A 20,723-nucleotide genomic window follows, 5' to 3' on the forward strand; every position below is an offset into this window, starting at 1 on the left:
CAAAAATTATCCTGTCCCTGTGAAGTTTATATACATTATTGCTTTCTCCACCAGCAGATTAGGAAGATTGTTATTATTATCTTGCACCATAGGCATGTCACTAGCTGTCCCTCAAAGGAGCTCACAATCTAATGTCCCTACCATAGTTACGTGTTTTCAATACAGTCTACGGTCAATTTTAGGGGGAAGCTAATTAACCTAACTGCATGTTTTTGGAATGTGGGAGGAAACCCACACAAACATGGGGAGAACCTGTAAACTCCATGCAGATAGAGCCCTGGCCAAGATTCAAACCTGGGACCTAGCGCTACAAAGGCCAGAGCGCTATCCTCAGAGCCACCGTGCTGCCCGATGGAAGTTAATCCCCGAGTCTCTGGCCCCTTACTCAAAGTGAATCCTACCATGTTCAGTATAACCACCAGTGACCTAACATATTATATTCTTCCAGCTTCTAGATCCTTATACTGTATGCAAATCTATTTTTTTAGGAGTAGGAAGCGGCAAGAACTCCTGTGACTTTGTATTGTTGTCTCTTCATTTGTTCTGTTGACTACTGTCAAAGAGTTGTCCCCAGAACATGCTCTGAACTTTCAATGGAAACACCTATATTGTAAACCACTGTCTAAAAGTGGAAAGTTTCTCTTGCTTCCTGTTTTGTCCCTAGTATTAAAAAAGCTAATTTTCCCCATTGTTGCACAGACAGCAAAAAGTTACCTGGTAGGAGGGGTAAACCTTCCCTATACCGTCCAGAATGGAAAAATGGCAGTGCTAACTTTTAAAGTATACGCTTTATGTAGATGGACTTTCAATGGATGTTCATGCCGTGAATGCTGTTTAGCTGAGCCCAATACAATCATCTATCGGCTTATTCCTAAAGGCTGCTATTAGGGGCTCTCATGAGTGCGAACTGGAAAGGTTTTAGACAAAATGGGGCACTGGGTAACTATAAAGTGGGGGACCCAAATGTACAGCATTTCAGCTTCCTGCAACCTTTGTTATTCTGTCAGTTAGTCTTCTTCCCCAGTCATGTCTTATTTGTACACATTATCCATTTTGTCAATTTCAAACTATAGAATATGTCTAGTACTGTTAACCATTCAAGGTAACCATCTTAAAGGTTACTCTACCACGAGGGTTACTATTTTTAATAAAGTATTTATATAGCACCAACATAATACACAGCACTGTACATTAAATAGGAGTTTGTAAATGACTGACAGATACAGACAGGGACACAAAAGGAGGAGGAGAGGATCCTAGCAGGAATAGTTTACAATCTAAGAAGGTTACTTTATCAATGTAAATTTAAATTAAAATAATTTATTCATTTTATAGTAGCTACATATATTGGATGTTGTTTTAATGCCAATTTTACACCTCTTCTGCAGGGACTTATCACAATGATGCTTCAGGTTGATGTAGACCAAAGGTATTCTGCTCTGCAAGTTCTTGAACATCCATGGGTCAATGTAAGTGTCCAAATACTTAATTATTTTTTTGTTTTTACAGTTTCCATATTCTTTTGAAAATGTTCACATTTAATAAAGCAAAAAAAAAAAAAATCAAATGAATTTTAAGATAAAATTGCATATACAATTTTGAATTTGAATTTTGTTTCTGCAGTGTCTATTTTAAAAGTTTTTTTCAATTCCAACCCATTATTGCCAACCAGTTTGGGATTGGTATTTGATTTCGGCTTGTAAAATTTTGACAATGTAATCAGATATTGTCATTAATCTGTCTGGTAACACATCTACATCTTTTGGTAACACATATCAGTATGAACATCCATTACAATACCCAGCACATTAACACTTGTGTGCTGAAATAATTCATTTATGGTTTTTCATTTTTCATCTTTGCTGCCATTCATTGCTGTCTACAATGATCTATATCTTATAAATCTGATCTAAAAAGTGACCCTATATAATACATTTCAAGCTTTTTTAACTTTGTACATTTTGCAAAGCCAAAACCGGCTTTTGACATAATTGGCATGTCAACATAATTAGCACTCAGGAGAAAAAGACAAAAATCAACGTACCGTAACTATGATTATACCTAATTTGCAAATTTCAGAATAAAGTTGAGATCCTGACAATTAGGCACATGGTATAATCCAAATCAAATAATGTCATTCTTTTTCTGACTGCTCCTAATAGTACAGCCATCTGAAAATTTGTAAGCTTTTCATACTGTAATTAATCAGTAGCCATTAAAGACAAAAGTTAAGTTATAAACTGCTTATTTAGACTTTTGATTGTTGTTTTGTTCTGTAGAGATGAAAGGCCATCCAAGAAGATTTACAAATCTGCTAGTAACACACATACAAAAGGAGTTTTGACATGTGCTATTTGGATCAATCAGTGTAGTTGATCTATTCAAAATGTGTGAATGCTTCCATTAGACAGTTAGGAGCCCAATAAATTTCCATATTGCAAGATTTCCCTCCTGTTCCATTCACAAAGTTCTAAATTTTTAATCTCCCATGATTTTCAGTACTATTGATAATGGTAATCAAGACCTATAATGAGTCTGAATCTCCCAACTGGGCTCAAAAATAACAATAAAATCTCACATTGGTATTTAACTATTCCCTAAATAAACCTGCTGGGTGATTCAGCAAACCTGGAATGAATGTAGTCCAGGATTGAGAACATTTTCTAACAAATATGAAATGAGTTTTAGGAAATCCATTCGAGGTTTGCTGGATCACCTAGCTTCACTGATGAAAGTGTATCTTCTCCAGCCTTGGGGAGCTTTAATAAAGCAGGCCAATTGTGTCTATTTTTAATTATTATATCTAGTGTCCACATATAGAAAAGTTTGTTAAAAGTTCTCATCTTCATATGATTTCCTTCTATGATATGAGACATTTTGGGTCTTTTTTGACAAGCTTTTGCCTGATGTTGATGACATTAGTTTGAGATGGCTCTGAGATTATTAAGAAATTAGTGATAAGTTTAGCTGAACTCCTTCTAGCCTACATTTGACCTGCTTCTCCGTTCACTTGTTTGGGAATGCAAAACCCAGCTGAAGAAAACTTAACCCAACACATAAAGAGACATTCAGAGCAAAGCAACAAAAGGTTTGTAGCAGGCCCACAGTTATGCTTAATTTACTCTTCTTTTGCTGCTTGTTCCAATTTCTTCTGTTACAGGGCAACATTTCGCTTTCTCCACCAGTGTGTAGGTCTACTAGCCAGTCAGTTGTCCTGAGAAATTTACATTACTTAGCAAGAGGTGTCACCTATCTCCATAGATTTCAATGCCTGGGATTTTTGCATTGGAGGCAGGGATGCTAAGAGAGTGTTGACAAAAATATATCGGGGGCTTAAGCCAAAAACGCTGTCACTTTTCCCCAATGGGTCTCTTATAGCAGAATGACCCAAATCCCGTTGTAAATTAATTAAAAATCAAAACTGATCTTTGCATTGTTTCATAATGTTTAACAATTTTTCAACCTAGCTGCACAGAAGACCTATTTACTTTAATTTTAATGACTTTCTCTAAACCCACAGGATGATGGTCTCCCAGAAAATGAGTACCCACTGTCAGTGGCTGGAAAGATTAAGAAGCATTTCAATACAGGTCCAAAGCCAAACAGCACCACTGCCGGAGTCTCCGTCATTGCAGTAAGCAAACTAACACTATTTGGTTTTTTTTAACTCTTTTACAGCTTTTACAGAGTTTCTGGTAAATTTGAAGTTAAAGTTGTTTCTCTATTTTCCTAAAAAACTAACATTTCCTACATAACGTCTAGACTATAGTATAGACTCCGCTTTAACAAACTGTCTAAAAGAAAAACTGTTAATGTTGCCTTCAGCTACTCCATTTTTGGTGAAGTGGGAATAATTAGTTGTTGTTGGATCCTGACATTATTTTAACAAGTCAACAATTCAACTTTAAAACCAGATTATCGTTATCAGATTCCCCCAAAAAGTCACACAGAAAAATAGTTGACCATAGACAATGCAGCATTGCTTTTTTTGCACCCATTAGTTGGTTCTCCATAGGAATATATGGGAAAGTCTCATCAGCAATTGTGAGCATTATCCTGGTTAAGAGGATCATCTGAGGCAGATCCAAAATGAGCTCTCTCTGCCAGGGTCCCAAAGAACAATAAAGGCTCAACATGGAAACCAAAAATGAAAACTTTAGGGGTTTACTTATCATGGAGAGTAGATATTACTATCTGCTCTCTAGTATCTAATACTGTGCTACATTCATCATGGCCCATCTCATTTATAAAACTTGTGACCCAGTGTACAGCTGGTGAAGCCTCACAAAATTCATTCTGCTCAATGAAGCACATAGGGCTCCCTAACTGGAGGAGAACAGGTCCTGTGACTTTGACAAGTCATAAGACAGAACTGTCATTCAACATACCAAAGCCAGTGAAGTGCATAACACATGCACGTCGCTGTATTTTGTACAACAATATGTGACCTACTTGTTAGTAATTGTCAGCTCCCCTAATTACCTAAGCAGAACTAAACCCGTTTAAAAAAAAAAATTGCAACCAGACTGGTCTTTTTTTGCACAAGAGAAAGGTGATGTCCCTTTTACAATAAAATAACCTTACCTACCTGATTGCAGGTTTTAAATATACGCACCTGCCCCCTGGCGCCACCATCTTCTTCCTTCTTCTTTTTCTTGTTTCGATCTTCATCCATTTTGATTGGCTGGGCTGGGATGACGTAACTCTTGTGCGGGTCTGCAGGAGTTCATTCAGTCCCAGCAGCCACTTGGGAAGCTGGCATGCGGTGTGTATCCCAGTTTCCTACATTGCGCTGGTAAGTATGTTTTATTGCAGGAGGGACATCACCTGTTACTTCTGCAATTAATTCATTTTCAAAAATGGCTGCACATAGACTTAAATTTCTTTTCACATCTTAGATAATTATCTCCCTTTGTTTAAAGTTGAGGGGGTGTAATGTGAAGCCCTAATTTGTAATCACTTGTTCTCTCAGAGTGGTATTGGGAGAGATGCTGCCATAGATATTGATTCAGTATTATTCGTACCTATATTTCCTACAAACCCCTCCACACAAGCCTCATCCTCCCTAGTGTAAGATAAAAAGCTGTGGGAACAGCTTTACCAGTAACAAGTTTATCCGTCTTACCTCCAGGACAGAAGGTTAGAATAGCATACTTATTTGTAGCCAAGTACAAAAAAATAAAGTTTTCTAGAATGGGAACTGTAAAACGTAACCGGTAATCATCAACAATCAGTCCTGCAAAGTCAAATAGTTCAATATTAAAGTTGTATATCAGAGCTTCTTATACTTCTTATACTAGACTAAAAACTTACATTGGGTGCTATCTCTGTTAATTGCATTAACTAATATTGACTCCTTTTTCGAGCCTCGTAGGGTGCAGGCGACCCAATAAAATTTTTAAAAAACTATAAATGTGGATTCAAGAGGGGCAAATTGAGTCATATTTCTTACCCTTAGTTCCCTAGAAACCAAAAACCTATTATTTAAAAAAGCTGAGGTTGGTTAGGAGGTTCGAATTAGGGTAAAATTGTCCCTCCAACCTTTAGTTACACAATCATATCTGATACAGACAAAAAAACAACCCTAGAATAAACCTAAATTCATTAATCAGTAAAAAAACACAGTGACTAATAACTCTCTCACATTTTTCAGTCCCCAATAGAGGGCCTAGGCATAACTGAAGAGTTGAAAGTGCAGTGACTGTCTGATCAAATAAGGCAATTTTACAAACTTTCCCCTAGCCTTTAACATACACCAATCCTGGAGTTTGCACATATTAACCGAGCTGTTGGAATTAAAGATATCATTCTGTAATAGCAATGCATTTTATTTTATTATGAAGTTGCTTTAGATGCATGAAATATACCTGTTCACATTCTTTTATTTTCTGTTATTGCTTAAGTGGTTGGCTTTCTACTTATCTTAATACTATGCACATCTTCTTACTTGCATGCTTCTCGGTGATTATTCTTTGCACACATGCACATTGCATACTCTCTGCTCATTGCTCATATGTATTATGTTGTCATTGCTTACATGGATAGTGATTGAAAGCAACAGCACTCTATAACGTATCAACGGACCGCCAGCACGCTTGTCCATGAGAGGGATTGGGCAGTTCCTAACAAACCAATTTCGCATTTCTTTTTTTGTGTTATTATTATTTGCTCTTCTTTAGCCACTGGAGTGCTGTAACAAAGATAAAAGTTCTTTCCGAGTAATGGTATTGGACATTTTACTGATATGTGTTTTTATAAATGCTTACATATTTTAGGTGGAGAACCTATTATAATTATTTTATTCTGGATGAAATTATTTGTACTGATTGTTGTTTTACTGTTTGTATTATTTAAATGCTAAATACTAAGACCGCTGACATCTACACCATGTAAGTCATCCATTTATGTTTCAAGGACTTGACTTCCCCTTGGCTGAAGCAGTTATAATATTTCATATAATGGTTAGGATACAGAGTTAGAGGACATTTCTGGCCAAAAAAATGGCAAGCTAGATGGTGGAAGGTAATTATAGGTATAAAGAGTAAATACTATATACAAAGTGCAGTCAATCAAAGTAATAAGGTCATTCAGTTTACAGTTATGAGATCAGGAGTTATTCTAGCTAGTTTCTATAAATTTCAGTTTTTTGCACATTGTTCTTTGTCTCATTAATCAATATAATGTTTACTGCTCATCATGTTTTGCCATCTTCAACCAAAAGTATCCCCAGCTGATTAATTCTAAAAAAAATACAATGTCAAACAGTTAAACAAAAACAATAAGTAGCTTTCATAGATCAGTGTAGGCTGCTGCTTGCAATTTATTGAGTTCCACTAACGTATGGACATTCTGTAGGTGTGGGGTGTGGGTTTCAGTGTAGGATAATCTGTGCTAAAATGGGTCCAAACCCACAAAATAATAAAATAATAACTTGATCTGTATAATTATATTATTGATCACTAAATATGGAATTAGCTATTCAATGGAAAGAACACCATATGATTGTCCTAGTAACTCTTGTCCTCTTAAACCGCTGGCTGGCCCCAAAAAGGAGTCTAGGTCCTCATCAGCAAGATTTCTCTGCCATGGGTCCCTCCTCCTGCTCAGACCAAGGAAGTAGGAACTTCTTGTTCCAGAGTTACTAATATAGAGTTGCCCCTCCAAGTATAAGCTGTGGAACAGAGATATATATGGGGGTATATTTATACACAATTTGCATAGTTATTAGTTCAGCAAAATAGCTTGTTTTATCTTTCTGTAAGAATTGGGTAAATGCACTTAAGAGTTAGCTACAGATTGATGAATGTACTTTAATGTACCTAAAAGGTATTAAATTACAATTGAGAAGATTAAACAAATATACTTGTTTATTTGCCGATGTCATTCTCATTAGATCTACTAGGTGGCGCTGTTTGTTTCCATTCATAATAATTTAAAGTGTAATTTATTGTGAAAGAAAGAACACAGCAGCATGCAGTGGACAAATTGAGAATTGCAACGGCTAATAAACCAATTTCACACTTTCCTCCTTTTAATTGTCGGCTTCTCTCTTAATGTGTATCGCCCCTCCCACTGGCCAATCAGAAGATAGCCTCTTGAGAGTTCCTGGTTGTTTAGCTGATTCAGCGCTTAGTGTTTGAACAATGACTCCCGGACTACTTTGAGCCCTCTAGATCAATTGCTAAATTGTCCCCTACCCAGCTGTTGTTTGATTGTTTCCCAGTCCAGCTCCTGTTGTAACCCATTGTTTTCCAGTCTGCTGTTCCCCTGCCTGTTTCCTTGTGTGGTTCCTGTCTTGCTGTTCCAATGTCCCCAATGTCTAACTGTGTCTCTAGCTTTCCTCTGTGTCTTTAGTAACCCCCGTGTCTTCCTGTGTCTCCTGCATCCTCCTGTGTCCTTGGTGACCCCTGTGTCACCTGTGTCTCCCAGTCTCTCTCTGGTACTAGACCCCTGGCTTTGTTTCCAACCTCGCCTGTTTACCCTGGCTATTATTGACTACTTTCTCGCTCACTGATTTGGTACTTCACTCTGTTTTACCCATCCTGGGGTGCCCAAGGCCTGCAACCTGGTATCAGTCAGCAGCACAACACCCTCACCTCTAGAGGCTCTGGAGAAGACCAGGCTAATACTTAGACTCTGCACCTTGACCCTTCTTAGGGCCTACTGTGCAATACACAGCGCCCCCTAGTGGTTTCATTTCTCAAAACATAGCAAAATGTACCCTTTCCCCATGTCTACGTATACAATAAAGTAAGTTAGCTGTTATATAGTCGAGTTAACTGTTGAGTACATTGGCCTTTCTCAGTTAACACAGAATGATAAAACAACTACTTTTTTGAATGAATCCTTATTATGGCATTCCAGGTCTTTCATTCTAGTGTAAAGAACATTGATAAGCTGTTACTAAATTGCATCCAGATATCAGCATTGAGCACGGTTTTGTGGTCAAGTTTATGAAAGCTGATATGTGATTAGTTCTTATGGATTACTTCACACCTTTATTTCCTACACAAACTGTTAAAGAAAATCTGATGTCTGCCAAGCAGAAGCTCCTCTGAGTTTTGTTAATATGCCTACAAAGCAGGTCTGGAGAAAAACTCTATTAGCTCAGGAGTTTGCATAAGGGAAGGCACGGACAGTGACCTCCAGCCTGTGTCTTGGGAATCCACTATTTGTAGCAGATGTGGAAGTGTCAAATCCAGACGATGTCAGAAACAGTCGGTATCAATGGAAAGAAAATCACGGCTGGTACCAATTACTGATTATGTATGATTTACCAGCTACACTGTAACTCAATACCATGCATTCCAGATTAATTATAGTTCTCTGCAGGATTCATGAATGCTATAAATTTACACATTTCAATAAAGACATCTTACAGATCTAAGTCCCTAGATAATATATGTGGTTACTACTGTACAGATCACATGCGGTGCTAAAAAGGGAAGGGGATGTTAGTTAGTATGGAAGTGCCGTATCATTATTTCAGATGCCTTTTGAATGCTCTTTTATGTGCTACTTATGTTGTTTTCATTGATTAAATTGTAGAATCTACATATCATATCCTTAATATAGTGTATGCATTAGAAATGATTTACTAAAGACTAAAGAAGTTGAGGCTGCACACTTTTAAAGCATATGTTTGCTTAGTTTAGATAAAGCTGTGTTTTCTTTGATTACCTGATTATGTGCAAAAAAAAGAAAAGAAATTTTGCTTTTCAACAATTTAAGTGAATACAGCATCACTTAATCCACTAATCTAAGTGAACATACACTATATGGATTGAACATTCCCTGTTCATTTAGTGACTCAGCCTCATGATCTCTACTTCCATCTGTATAGGTTATTACCTTTTCTGCTGTGAATTACTGTCAGCAAAGAGGCTATGGGCCTTTGAGCACGTAGTTCTGCTCCAGTCTTACACTAATTTGCGAATGACAATGCCTCGTTTTGTGGTTAACACAAAAAGGGAAGGGGATGTTAGTTATTATGGAAGTGCAGTATCATTATTTCAGATGCCTTTTGAATGCATGTTGTTTTCATTGAATAAAATGTAGAGTCCACATATCCTACCCTTATTATAGAGTATAAATTAGAACTGATTTACTAAAGACTAAAGAAGTTGAGGCTGCACACTTTTTAAAGCGTATGTTTGCTTAGTTTAGATGAAGCTGAACCTTTTTCTGCTGTGAATTACTGTCAGTAATAAAGCTATGGGCCTTTGAGCACGTAGTTCTGCTCCAGTCTTTTACTAATTTGCGAATGACAATGCCTCGTTTTGTGGTTAACACAAAATAAAAGATTCAAATAACATTTGCCATTGTAAAAGAGCTGTAAAATTCACAAGAAGAGACAATGTGAGCATCTGGGATTCAGTTTTAGCTAGCAGAACCCTAATAGCATTTTTACAAGTAGTATTTAAAGTGGAACTAAACCTTAAAATAAAAAAAATTGCAACTAGGCAGGGACAGAAGGGGCAGGCAATGTGCCTTCTGCAATAAAATACCCTTATCTGCTTGATTGCAATTGTTTTTAATTAAACTTTTTTGCGCTTGCTCTGTTGTGAGTGCTGCCATCTTTACCCAGTCTTCTTCTGGGTGTTGGATCTTTAGCGATGTCGAATGGCCAGACCAAATTCCTAAACTGAGCTGCGCTTTCACAAATTGAACTGGGTACTTACCCACTCTTGTGTGTAATTGAGACATTTAGTCGGTAATATGGCAAATAAAATGATAGAGGGGCAAACATAGGAAGGTGCAGTGTACAGAGTTCCTGGACCCTCCTCAGCCAACTAGGTCCCCTATGAGAGCCCCAAGTCATTTTTGCGGAGTGGGGAGGCCCAAGTTAGTTCTGCACAGGAACTCACTTTCGCTACAATTGCTACTGCATTGATTACATATAGCATTGCTTGTGCTCTGTAAATGACAAAATTCTGACCCAAGTGACCAGATCTTTTTTTAGAATTCAAAATACTTACATGGGTTTATCTGTCAAAAGAAAAATAACTTTTCAGAGTTGTAGAGCACAACCTTCTATATCTGTATCTCCCAGTAGAGCCCATAGAGTTCTTGGTTTTCCTACTGACACACTTCCCTTTCTCTGTCCTTATAGTCCAAACTAGTGTAGAGATAATACTAGGCCCGGCATGTCTTGCAAACAAAATATTATGTGGGCATCATGTATTAAAATGTATATATATATTAATACTTATATAAAATAAAAATAAATATTTTATAGTAAAAATATCTTTTGAAAGGCATATAAACATAAAAAGGGATTTAAGAAATATAAGATGGACCTTGTGTTATACTTCACTTCAAGGCTCTGTCTTTAGTGGAAATTCAATTAAAGCTCACCCATTAAATTTATTAAGGTGCCACTGAGGCCACATTTGGCCCATTGTGCTGACCCATGAATGTATGGTCCTTTGCATCCAAATTGCACAAATTAATGTATATTAAATGTTTATTTGCTATAAAATACATTTCTAAGCGGTGACTAGCTTGCAATGGTAATATATGATGACAAAATTAGCAGGGTGTCATCTGCCCTGGACCTCACAAACTTTGATCTAACTAAATTACTGAACTTTGTAAGTTGAATTACAATGCTGGGTCCCAATCTAAATGTTTTTATGAGTTCAACATGATATGCTTATGCTTTGCTCAGGGCTATGTAAAGATATATGCAGAATGTTTGTATGGACATACATACATTCTGCATATTATATTTAGTTCTATGTTTGATAAGTAAAAGGTAATAAAAGTAGTAAAGTATACATATATACCGGTATATATATATATATATATATATATATATATATATAAACTTATACTTTATTTTTTAATGATACTTATATTATCCTAAAATACGGTATATTTCTATGTATGCAGTGCATGATGAGCTGTCTTAGAGGAAAGCTGATATATTCAGCATGAAGCCAGAAATTTTGGAATTCCACTCCATATCCACAGCATGCCAGCTTTTTTAAAATATTTAGTAGCAGTCTCACATTTGCCACCAGATGGCTAGAAAAGGGTAAATATGAAATATTTTAGTGATATATATTTACCATAAAAAGAAAGAAAACAGTAGGCAGAATGTCAACATACAAATTTTGGGTTCAGGTTTCAATTACAAGCCCCTGGGACAGTTTTATAAGGATTTGCCCAAATCACAAATGTCCCCAAAGTCTTTAAATACTTGTTTACAGTCTATAGCAGTGGTAGCCAACCCCAAAAAAATTTTGGTGGTCCACAGCCCTGGCTGGTTTGCCCCCCAGCAATGTCAGGAGAAGGACCCTGCTGGAGGGAGGGTGCACCGGCTAGAGCCGCGGACCATGTCCCCAGTATGAATCGCAGGCTCAGGGCAGTGGGCGGGTCGTCCACTTTTCTATAGTAGGCTTACGATGGGGGAGTGGGCGGGTTCTGGCATCATGATGTCACTCCGGGGGGTGACGTCATCTTCCCCTTTGAGTGAGACACGGCATCCCGCGCATGCGCGGTTCCGCGCCCGTAAATTTAGTTTGATTGGCCACCACTGGTCTTTAGAGTAACATTTCAAAAATAGATTCCTATAGTTCACATACAGTACATGCAATAAAAATTCAAATGCACTGTATATGATATGCATTGATATAAATGAATGTAACATGGGTTTGCTTGCAAGCCTAGCTTGGGGTCTTTTTGCAGACCACAACTTTGATTTCTTAGGAATCATATATTTCATATATACAAACATATAAGTCCTACATAGGCATGGAGAAGCTGTTTCATTATGAGGGGGTCCTATTTTTTTATGTTGCTACTTAAGTTCATCAGCTGTCATAAAAATGATATGTTTCTATGGGCTGTCCAAAATTCAATATTCAGGTATGGATAAGCCCTGAAAAAGCTTTCCACACCCATTGCCAATGATACATTATAGTCCAGGCCTGGGATTGGTCTATGTGGTCTTGTCTATGTACCAATTCCAGATTACTATAACACATTTAAATATGGTGTCACTGATAGTCTGTAGTGAAGTTGATTGATGTTAGAAAATTGTAGTTTCACAAAAGGTAAGTCACTAATGCCAAAGCGTAAAAATATCTTTAATCCATAGAGTTTACAGAAACAAAAACAGGCTGATGTTTGATAATGATACAAGTCAAACCAACTGACACCCACTATATGAAAATCAAGTATTTTTGTTTTAAAAAGCTCAATGACCCATAATAAATTTTCTTTGCATTTATTGATGTAAAATATATAAGCATGTCAACTATGTGTCTATGTGGTTTTACAGATATTAAACCACGGATAAGTAATCCTGGTCATCCTTATCCCAGTAACCACAGTTAATGAATAAGTCAACCAAAAACGTTTTTTAAGGTTTAAACCCAGGTTAACCTTGTCTTGTAAAAGTCATCAACTGTCCAGAAAATGAGGGCACATCTCTCTAACGGAGAATTAGATAGCAACTTTTCCCAATTTTATCCAAAACTTAGAAATATGTTTTGAGTCTATGGCCACACAACCTTGAATGCTCCCAACCTCATCTCTAAGGCTAACCAGGGTCAGGCCTGGGTAATACTTCAATAGGAGAATTACATTTGGGAAAACATACGTCCTACATTGACTAAACTCCAGGCAATCAGACTTCTTTGCCTGGCTGTCAGATAGATGGATTTTACGCACACAAATGGGAACATCCAAAGGATATGTAAGATATGGCCATCTGAAGGATATTCCCCTTCCACTAGATATTTTTAAGGGTTCTACTAGTACAGACACACAAAGACTTTATGTGGTTGGTGATCACTGTTCAGTTTTATTGTCGTGCCATGTGTGTTGTCAGAGGTTGTCACCTTTATACGCAGTAATATTACTTAATGCGACAAAGAACATTTGGCAATTTGATATCAGCTTGGTGAGTGGAGGTTACGGTATAATCCATTGTTCAGTTTAAGAAAAAGCCTGGATGTTGAAGGACACATGAAGAGCGGAGTGTCAATGGCTGCATATCTAAACCATACCCATAGCTTACATGATCTATGTGTTATTCATTATGAATGAATCAGAAATGAGCAGGGAACAAAACATCTGACAAACTGTTATTTGTGTCCCTACATGGCTTCTGTCTTCTGCGTGCTATTCCCTCTTCTAAGCTGATGTTTTGTTAGTGTTCCTACAGCTTATAAACATTATAGGGAATCTGTTACATAGCAAGGCCTGTATGAGAAGCCTGCAATGGAAGCATGCACATTCTGGATTGCATATTAGTGAGCAGTGACACATTGGCCCCAATTTATGAAAGCTCTCCAAGGCTGGACAGGATACACTTTCATCAGTGAAGCTGGGTTATCCAGCAAACCTGGAATGGATCTGGCCAGGATTCAAAACATTTGGTAGCAAATGACTTTGAAGAAATCCATTCCAGGTTTGCTGGATCACCCAGCTTCACTGTGAAAAGGGTATCGGTATCCTCTCCTGCCTTGGAGAGCTTTAATGAATCAGGCCCATTTTATTGGGTTAATGTGACAGCCTTGCAGCTGGCTGCATCCATCAAAACCTTTTATATAGGTGTTTCACTGTGACAGAATCCCTTTAAAAATCTACCATCTCAGTGCCTTACTAAAATGCTTGCACATAATAGATATTTATCAATTCTATGCACTTTATTTTGGATAAACAATAAATATCACTTGTATATTTAATGATAGTACATGACATCCTTGTTAGTCTAAAGCCAATTCTAAATTTTATACAATGCCTTGTACTTGCACTCTCCAAGTCAGCAGATTTTAGCAAATAATTCTTTCCAAATGTCAGAAACAAGAAACAGATAACACCAGCAGGGGGCAGGATTGAACCATGAGAGCGGCTGCTGTATCGGGGCACTTATATTATTTCTGCAGGATGAGGTTTAAATAGTTAACCTTTTGGCATTGCCTTTGAATTTCCTAGTAAAGGGTTAATATTGGGCAGCATTTTAATAATGCAAATTAATTTTGCAGATAGGAACCAATTTATTCACATAAATTAACCAATACAAAAATACAACTTCATTGCACAAGGGTGTATTTCTGATGTATAGATTACCGGGTCTTGTAAAATTGGTTTACCTGGAATACCCAGAATTGAAATGATCTCAAATATTTACTCAGATGATAATGTAATCAATTCACTAAATATTGGGTTATTTAAGATATGATTTTTCTAAAAAATATAACGGTAACATGTCAAGATGGGTTCCGACCATTGTTGACTTGTTTTGGCGGTGCAAGGCCCGAGGATGTCATCTCTGTTTCACTGATCTCTAACAAGTATGCATCAGTTATGTGTCAGGATACCAGATATACAAAGACTTGTCATGGGTCACTGACTCACAAAGGATGACGACTTCGGAGCTTGTACCTTAAAAAGTACCATACTTTTACCTTGACAATTTACTTTTATGACCATCAGATCACAATGTAGCCAACGCTTTTAGATCTTGGATTTATTAGGAGATCTTATTGTTAGATATTGGATTATACACAATGAGAAGAAGGAATTACGGGCTGTATAATTTTATTATCAGATGCAAAGATCTACAGGACAGCAAATAAAATTATATTAGTATTGTTATAATAACCAGCTGGGGTTCAGGTTATGTATTTGATGGCAAGTAGACCATTCCTGTTATACATATTATACTTTTTAAAATATTAATAATATGCGTGTAATATAGGTAAGCAACCACTTTATAAAAGGATAAATACTGTATTTCAGCCAAGGAAGTATTTCTCATTTCTGTTTTGTGTCATTTACACTGGACCTCATGCTAAAAACTGCAGGAAAAAAAGCATTTGTCGCATATAGCACCCAGCTGTGCTTTCTTCTGGGTTAGAGCAAGTAAAAGCAGCAATGTTTGGTTGTTAGAAAATCGTACATTTGCTTTTTTCTTCCTCCGGTTTGCCTTCATGAGGCCTTGTGTGTTTTGTCTTCAGTGCAGGTTGGCGGTTCCTTTGCCATAGCGGCCTCCTGTGTCACTGAAGAGATCAGACTGACGTCTGTAGTACTTGGTATAATTACAGGGTCATTTGGAATAGAGTATTTCTAGCTAAATGACGATCCACTGAGTTGCCCCATTTCTCTCTGCTCAGCTGGACCACGGTTTTACCATCAAGAGATCAGGGTCTTTGGACTACTACCAACAGCCAGGAATGTATTGGATAAGGTATGAGATGGTTGAGCGCCAACAGTCAGTGTTTCCATGGCAAACGTGCTGGCAGTCTCCATTAACCAGTCCCTTCAGTGGATTAAACATGCTTTTTATTTATTGTATTTTTTTTTTTGTTTTTTCTTACCCAGTCCATATGCCGCTTATAAGTTTAATCTCAGTCTTGAGATTTCGCAAACCGCCTTCTCCATCCCCTCTCGTCCATTATCCACGCTGACATTGCCAGCTTTTCTTCATTAAACATGCCGAATATTTCCTGTGGTTTAAAAGACAGTATATCGAGAAATTCTGTATTGTACCTTAAAATAAAACAACTCTAAATAGCCCGGCTATTAATCACAAATCACTCCGCGTGCTGGGAAGAACGCAAAATCTAATCTGCTTATTTGTTTGCAAAAATGGCATATACTGTAGTTTTAAACCATGAAATACACAACCCTTTCCTAAAACCTTACTACTGACAATGCATAACATGAGAATGCATTGAGCATCAGCCACTGTTATAGTATGAAGTTTAATGTCTGATTGTTTGTATATAGTGTATATATTGTAAATCATGTATTTGTTTTGAAGCTTTGAATGTTGTTGTTTTACTAATGTATCATTTTTTTATTTATTTAAGTAATCTTAATAATATGTTTTGTTTTGTCATTTGCACATGGAATTATAATTAGCAGGTAGTACATAATTAACGTATTATTGTACAATTTGCATATGTAATACATTATTTATATGCTGACTGTTTTTTTTTTTTCAAGTATCTGTTATATGTAAAATGGGTTACTGGCACAGACAGAATGAATAGAAAGGAAATAAATTAGAAATATGGAAGTTGCCATCGCTGACTTCATTTGCAGGTTGCAAGGTTGTCATCCTTGTGCTAGTTGTACCACTGAATTGGAAGTAACATACGGTTAGGAGTTATGATTTCTGCTACGTATGTGTTACAAAGTGGAGAAAGATTGAGGATTCCAGACGATCCTTAAGAAACACGTCAGCAATGACAATTCTCATATTTCTATTGTGACAGATTTTCCTTAATGGTAGCCTGGTACATCACAGGTGAGATCATTCATTTTCCCTGTAAAGGATATTTATTTATTATCAGTTAGTTTTTGATTTGTGATGACATTCAGCTAGCATTCTTTTTGTTTTTTTGTACTTACCTCCCCCTTCCAAAGTTTTGAGTGACATCGTTGTAACAATGGCTCATTGCAGATACTGAATTGTCACCTTGCATATATTTTCTTCCACCTTGAGCATCCAAACAGATGGAATCAGTGGATAAACAGGGGTACTTTATGCCATATATTACATTGACAGTGATGAACATCACCCAATGATCAGATGACCTTCACAAGTCCTCTGGAGTTGTCAGACCTTCCAATGGTAAAGCGTGGTGTAACATTACCAAAACTAGTACAAAAAGGGTTTTCTCTCCAATTGCAAATTACGTAGCTGGAAGAATATCATATTCGCAAACACATGAACTGGCTAGTTTCAGCAAATGTCCTGGACTAGGAATGTAGCTAAGACATGTGGCCTTGGCATTTTAATGGGTAGGTGAATACAGCAGTGCTTCTAAAGGAACAATAATAAATGGAACCAGAGCCAACTCGCTGTTTACACTGCACACATGCTTTTGTCTATGTACCCACACCCTAAATCAATGTCACAGATTCTTAGAGATGCACACACATTCTTCAAGACAAAGTATCTATCTAACAAAAAAATCTTACAGTAAATAGTATAATAAATACAGTAAAAGTATAATTTTCTGCACATTAAATAGAGATTTGAGTTATCTGCCATCCTTAAAAAAAAACTGCATTAAAAGTAATTGAGAACTACTCAGCAAACAGCAGAAGTTCACTAAATGAAAACTTTGGCCTGGAAAATGCAAAGTTTAGCACAGCTTACAGAGTGCAGTGGTCAGGAATCCGGTGTATGCTCTGTGGAAAATGGTCAGTGTACTGTTACCTTACATTGGTGGTCAAAGGAGAAGTGGTTCGTTTTATTGGTGGTAAGTGGATAAGTTGAATCTTACATTTTTGTTTAGAGTATTTTCCAACTTATGTTAGTTGTTAGTAGAGTATCCCTTTAGTATCCCTATTAGTGGCTAGCGTAGAAGTACTCTTTTGTGCTGGTGGTAAATGGTGGACTTTCCCTTTACACGAGTGGCCCATGGTGAAATATTCTTTTACATTTGTGGTCAATAGGAGTTTGGCTAAAGACGCCACTGGTTACTTACTATAGAAGAGAGTGGCTACGCTGTCTCTTACTTGTCTTTAGGTTGACCATCCGCTGTGCCTAAAATATGCTTATATTTTGAATATTACCAAAAGTACAGGCAAGATTGTAAAAAAATTGCAAAATTAAAAATAATAAACAATACAATAATACTTGAAAAGTACTTTTGCTGAAAAAAAAATAGTTTTTTCTTCTGATTAAAATTTAATTTCACACTTCCCATTATATGGAGTTTTTTATACATAAAGTAGCTCTTGCTTGCCAGGAACAAAACAATGCTGCTGATAAGCTCCCTTACATGGCCTGAGGCATAGGCAAAGATTACATGAGTTCTCTCTATTGGAAGTAACATTGATTTTTCACAATATTGCAGACAACAGAGAAGTTACTGTTTTCAGTAAGACAGACCTGGTAGACTGGTTGACTTGCAGTGGATTAGGTTCAGCATGCCACAAAACCCAACTAGACAGGAATTTGACTCAAAATAATTCCAGCATATAAATCACAAGGTTTACAAAACTTTAGCACTGACAGATGGATTGCCGTCATAATTGTAGTCAAATGTATTAGTAACTGACACACACATACACATGGCACACATCATGATGTAAAAGTGGGCACGTCAATTACCCAATACTAGACCACTTCAAGGCATCAACCAATGTTACAATATTTTTCTAATGGAATTTCAGTTCTAAATTTCATTTCAGTTGAAGAATTTTTGCATCAGGTTATTGAAAACAATCAGTAAGGCTACAGAAAGAACAGGAAACTTTAACAACCAACCAGATTCCAGATGACTGTAGTCAAATCATCAAGGAGATTCTCACTGGCCATGCCAAAAGCAACCAATACAATCCAATACATATACTTGGATGCACATTGTTGTATAGTGAGTTACAGAATTCAAGTTTTAGTATTTTAAATGTACAATACCTCCATCATGAATATCCACTATATGTGGGCTGTATTAGGGAGCTGTAGACTAAAGGAATGCTAGTGTAACAATTCAGTATATGAAAGCAGTGTTCTGGGAAAAGCAAGCAGTTATTTACCACAGGAAACATATGCGGTGACTATTGGCTTTGTACCCTAAGCCTCTTACAACAAAACATTCTAATTCAAATCTTGTCTAATCTTCACCCCCATAAGTTGTAGACAGCTGCTGAGGGTTACTGCTAAAAAACTCAATCCTGGGCTTTCCACTGATAAAGTATTCCACTAAGCAATGCTTCACTGATCAGACAATAGACTAAGTCTGTATGCTGACTGCCATAAAAAGGTGATATTTCCCTCTTACATCGTTTTCAGTATTACTAATTGCAAGCTAAATAGACCTCAAGGCAAATGACTCTCTGGGGTGACTTTAATGCATTTAATAATATGGCTGTTTTGCATAAAAATGTGTTATTGTAGGTCATGTTTTCTACTTAAGCAGCATACATGGATTTGTGCAGATTTTGAAATTATTACTTTTTATTTTATCATGAGTTTGCTGTTTGAATAATAATTTTTATAGTAAGCATAGTGGAGTTTTTAGACATTGCAGTGGCAAATACAACCAAAAATTCTAAGTGTCCACACTGGTGCCACATACTCTGCTGCACCCATTAGATCATACTGAGAAAAAACAGAAAATCCCGACTTCAAAAAACAGCTCATGACTTTCTAATACAAATTATTTCACATTTATACATTTTTAAATAATTTTGCCAATTTGTATAGAAAGTTATGTATTGCTACCACTCCCAGTTCTACCAACAATTACTCCCATTAGACAACTATGACATTTATTAATAACATTACATTGCCAGTCAAAGCCTGGGATGAATAGAAAGTAAGTCGGTGTCATATTGTCTACAAGATGAGTGCACATATTAAATATCATAGGCAGGATAAAAGGTCCCCTCTCTAGTCACAAAACTTTACTTTTTCACAAAAAGATCTAACTTTTCTTCTCACCTTACTATTTTCCACCTTACTAAGCATCCAATGTCATTAAAAATAAGTTCAGAAAAGATTACAGTGCTTTTTCACAATTAGGATAAGTATTTTAGTAAATAAAATATATCTATAAAGACAGATATAATTACCGTATATTCTCCGGTATAAACCAGATTTTTTGGACCTGAAATGCCATTAGAAAAAGAATTTCAGTTTGAATGTAAAGTGTATAGGAAACTCCTGCCGTCTGAGATTTAGAGTTTGTTACACACTTTAATAAGGACACAGCACCATCTACTTGTGGCCAATAATAATGCACAAAAGATCATGTATAAGGAATTGGCCCACTATAACCAGCCTAAAAGTACAAAATACTTTAAGGAGTGGGGGGAGGGGTTAAAAAAACTGAACCCATGTGATTTAATTTTTTTCCTTTTAAAAATTAAAAAAAACATATCATGGATGTATTTAGCATTTTTGTTAATTGTTGACTGTTTTGAATGACAGCTTCCTTTTGTGATTTAAGTTGATACTCAAGTCATTGTAGTTTTCCTGTTTTTTTTTTCTGGGAAAAATATGTACCTTGGTTTGTATTTGGATGAGTTTATATTCAAGTATAAAAGGTATAGCACTAGTAAAAAAAAAAACCTCCAAATCAAATAAAAAGAAGTGTAATATTTAGAATTTATAGTTTACCAAACATTTAGAAAAGTATAGGCAGATTTTTGAAGATTTGAAAGAATTTGAAGTGTGAGTTTTAGAGTGTTGTTAGATATTCCTTTAAGCAAGCACACAGAATTTTGTCTATTGGGGCATATTAAAG

At 36.5% G+C, this 20,723-nt stretch overlaps 1 protein-coding gene and 1 long non-coding RNA gene across 4 annotated transcripts in view; one reads left to right on the forward strand and one right to left on the reverse strand.

The window, feature by feature from the left end:
* LOC140326019 (uncharacterized) overlaps nt 1–18,994 on the reverse strand; it is a 131,283-nt gene extending 112,289 nt beyond the window's left edge. Inside the window, exon 1 of the long non-coding RNA XR_011919769.1 lies at nt 18,893–18,994. This is a non-coding gene — a long non-coding RNA (uncharacterized lncRNA). The remainder of the gene's footprint in view (nt 1–18,892) is intronic.
* DCLK1 (doublecortin like kinase 1) overlaps nt 1–20,723 on the forward strand; it is a 208,796-nt gene that overhangs the window by 179,576 nt on the left and 8,497 nt on the right. For 2 of the 3 annotated variants that reach the window (XM_072404164.1, XM_072404179.1), the window contains 2 exons: nt 1,389–1,469; nt 3,521–3,634. In XM_072404164.1, coding sequence (XP_072260265.1) covers nt 1,389–1,469; nt 3,521–3,634 — 195 coding nt within the window. Of the gene's footprint in view, nt 1–1,388; nt 1,470–3,520; nt 3,635–15,629; nt 15,704–20,723 lie in introns of all 3 variants that reach the window. The other variant, XM_072404171.1, reaches the window with a different exon arrangement.

Source organism: Pyxicephalus adspersus, chromosome 1 (genome assembly GCF_032062135.1).
Source record: "Pyxicephalus adspersus chromosome 1, UCB_Pads_2.0, whole genome shotgun sequence".
NCBI classification, from domain to species: Eukaryota; Metazoa; Chordata; class Amphibia; order Anura; family Pyxicephalidae; genus Pyxicephalus; species Pyxicephalus adspersus.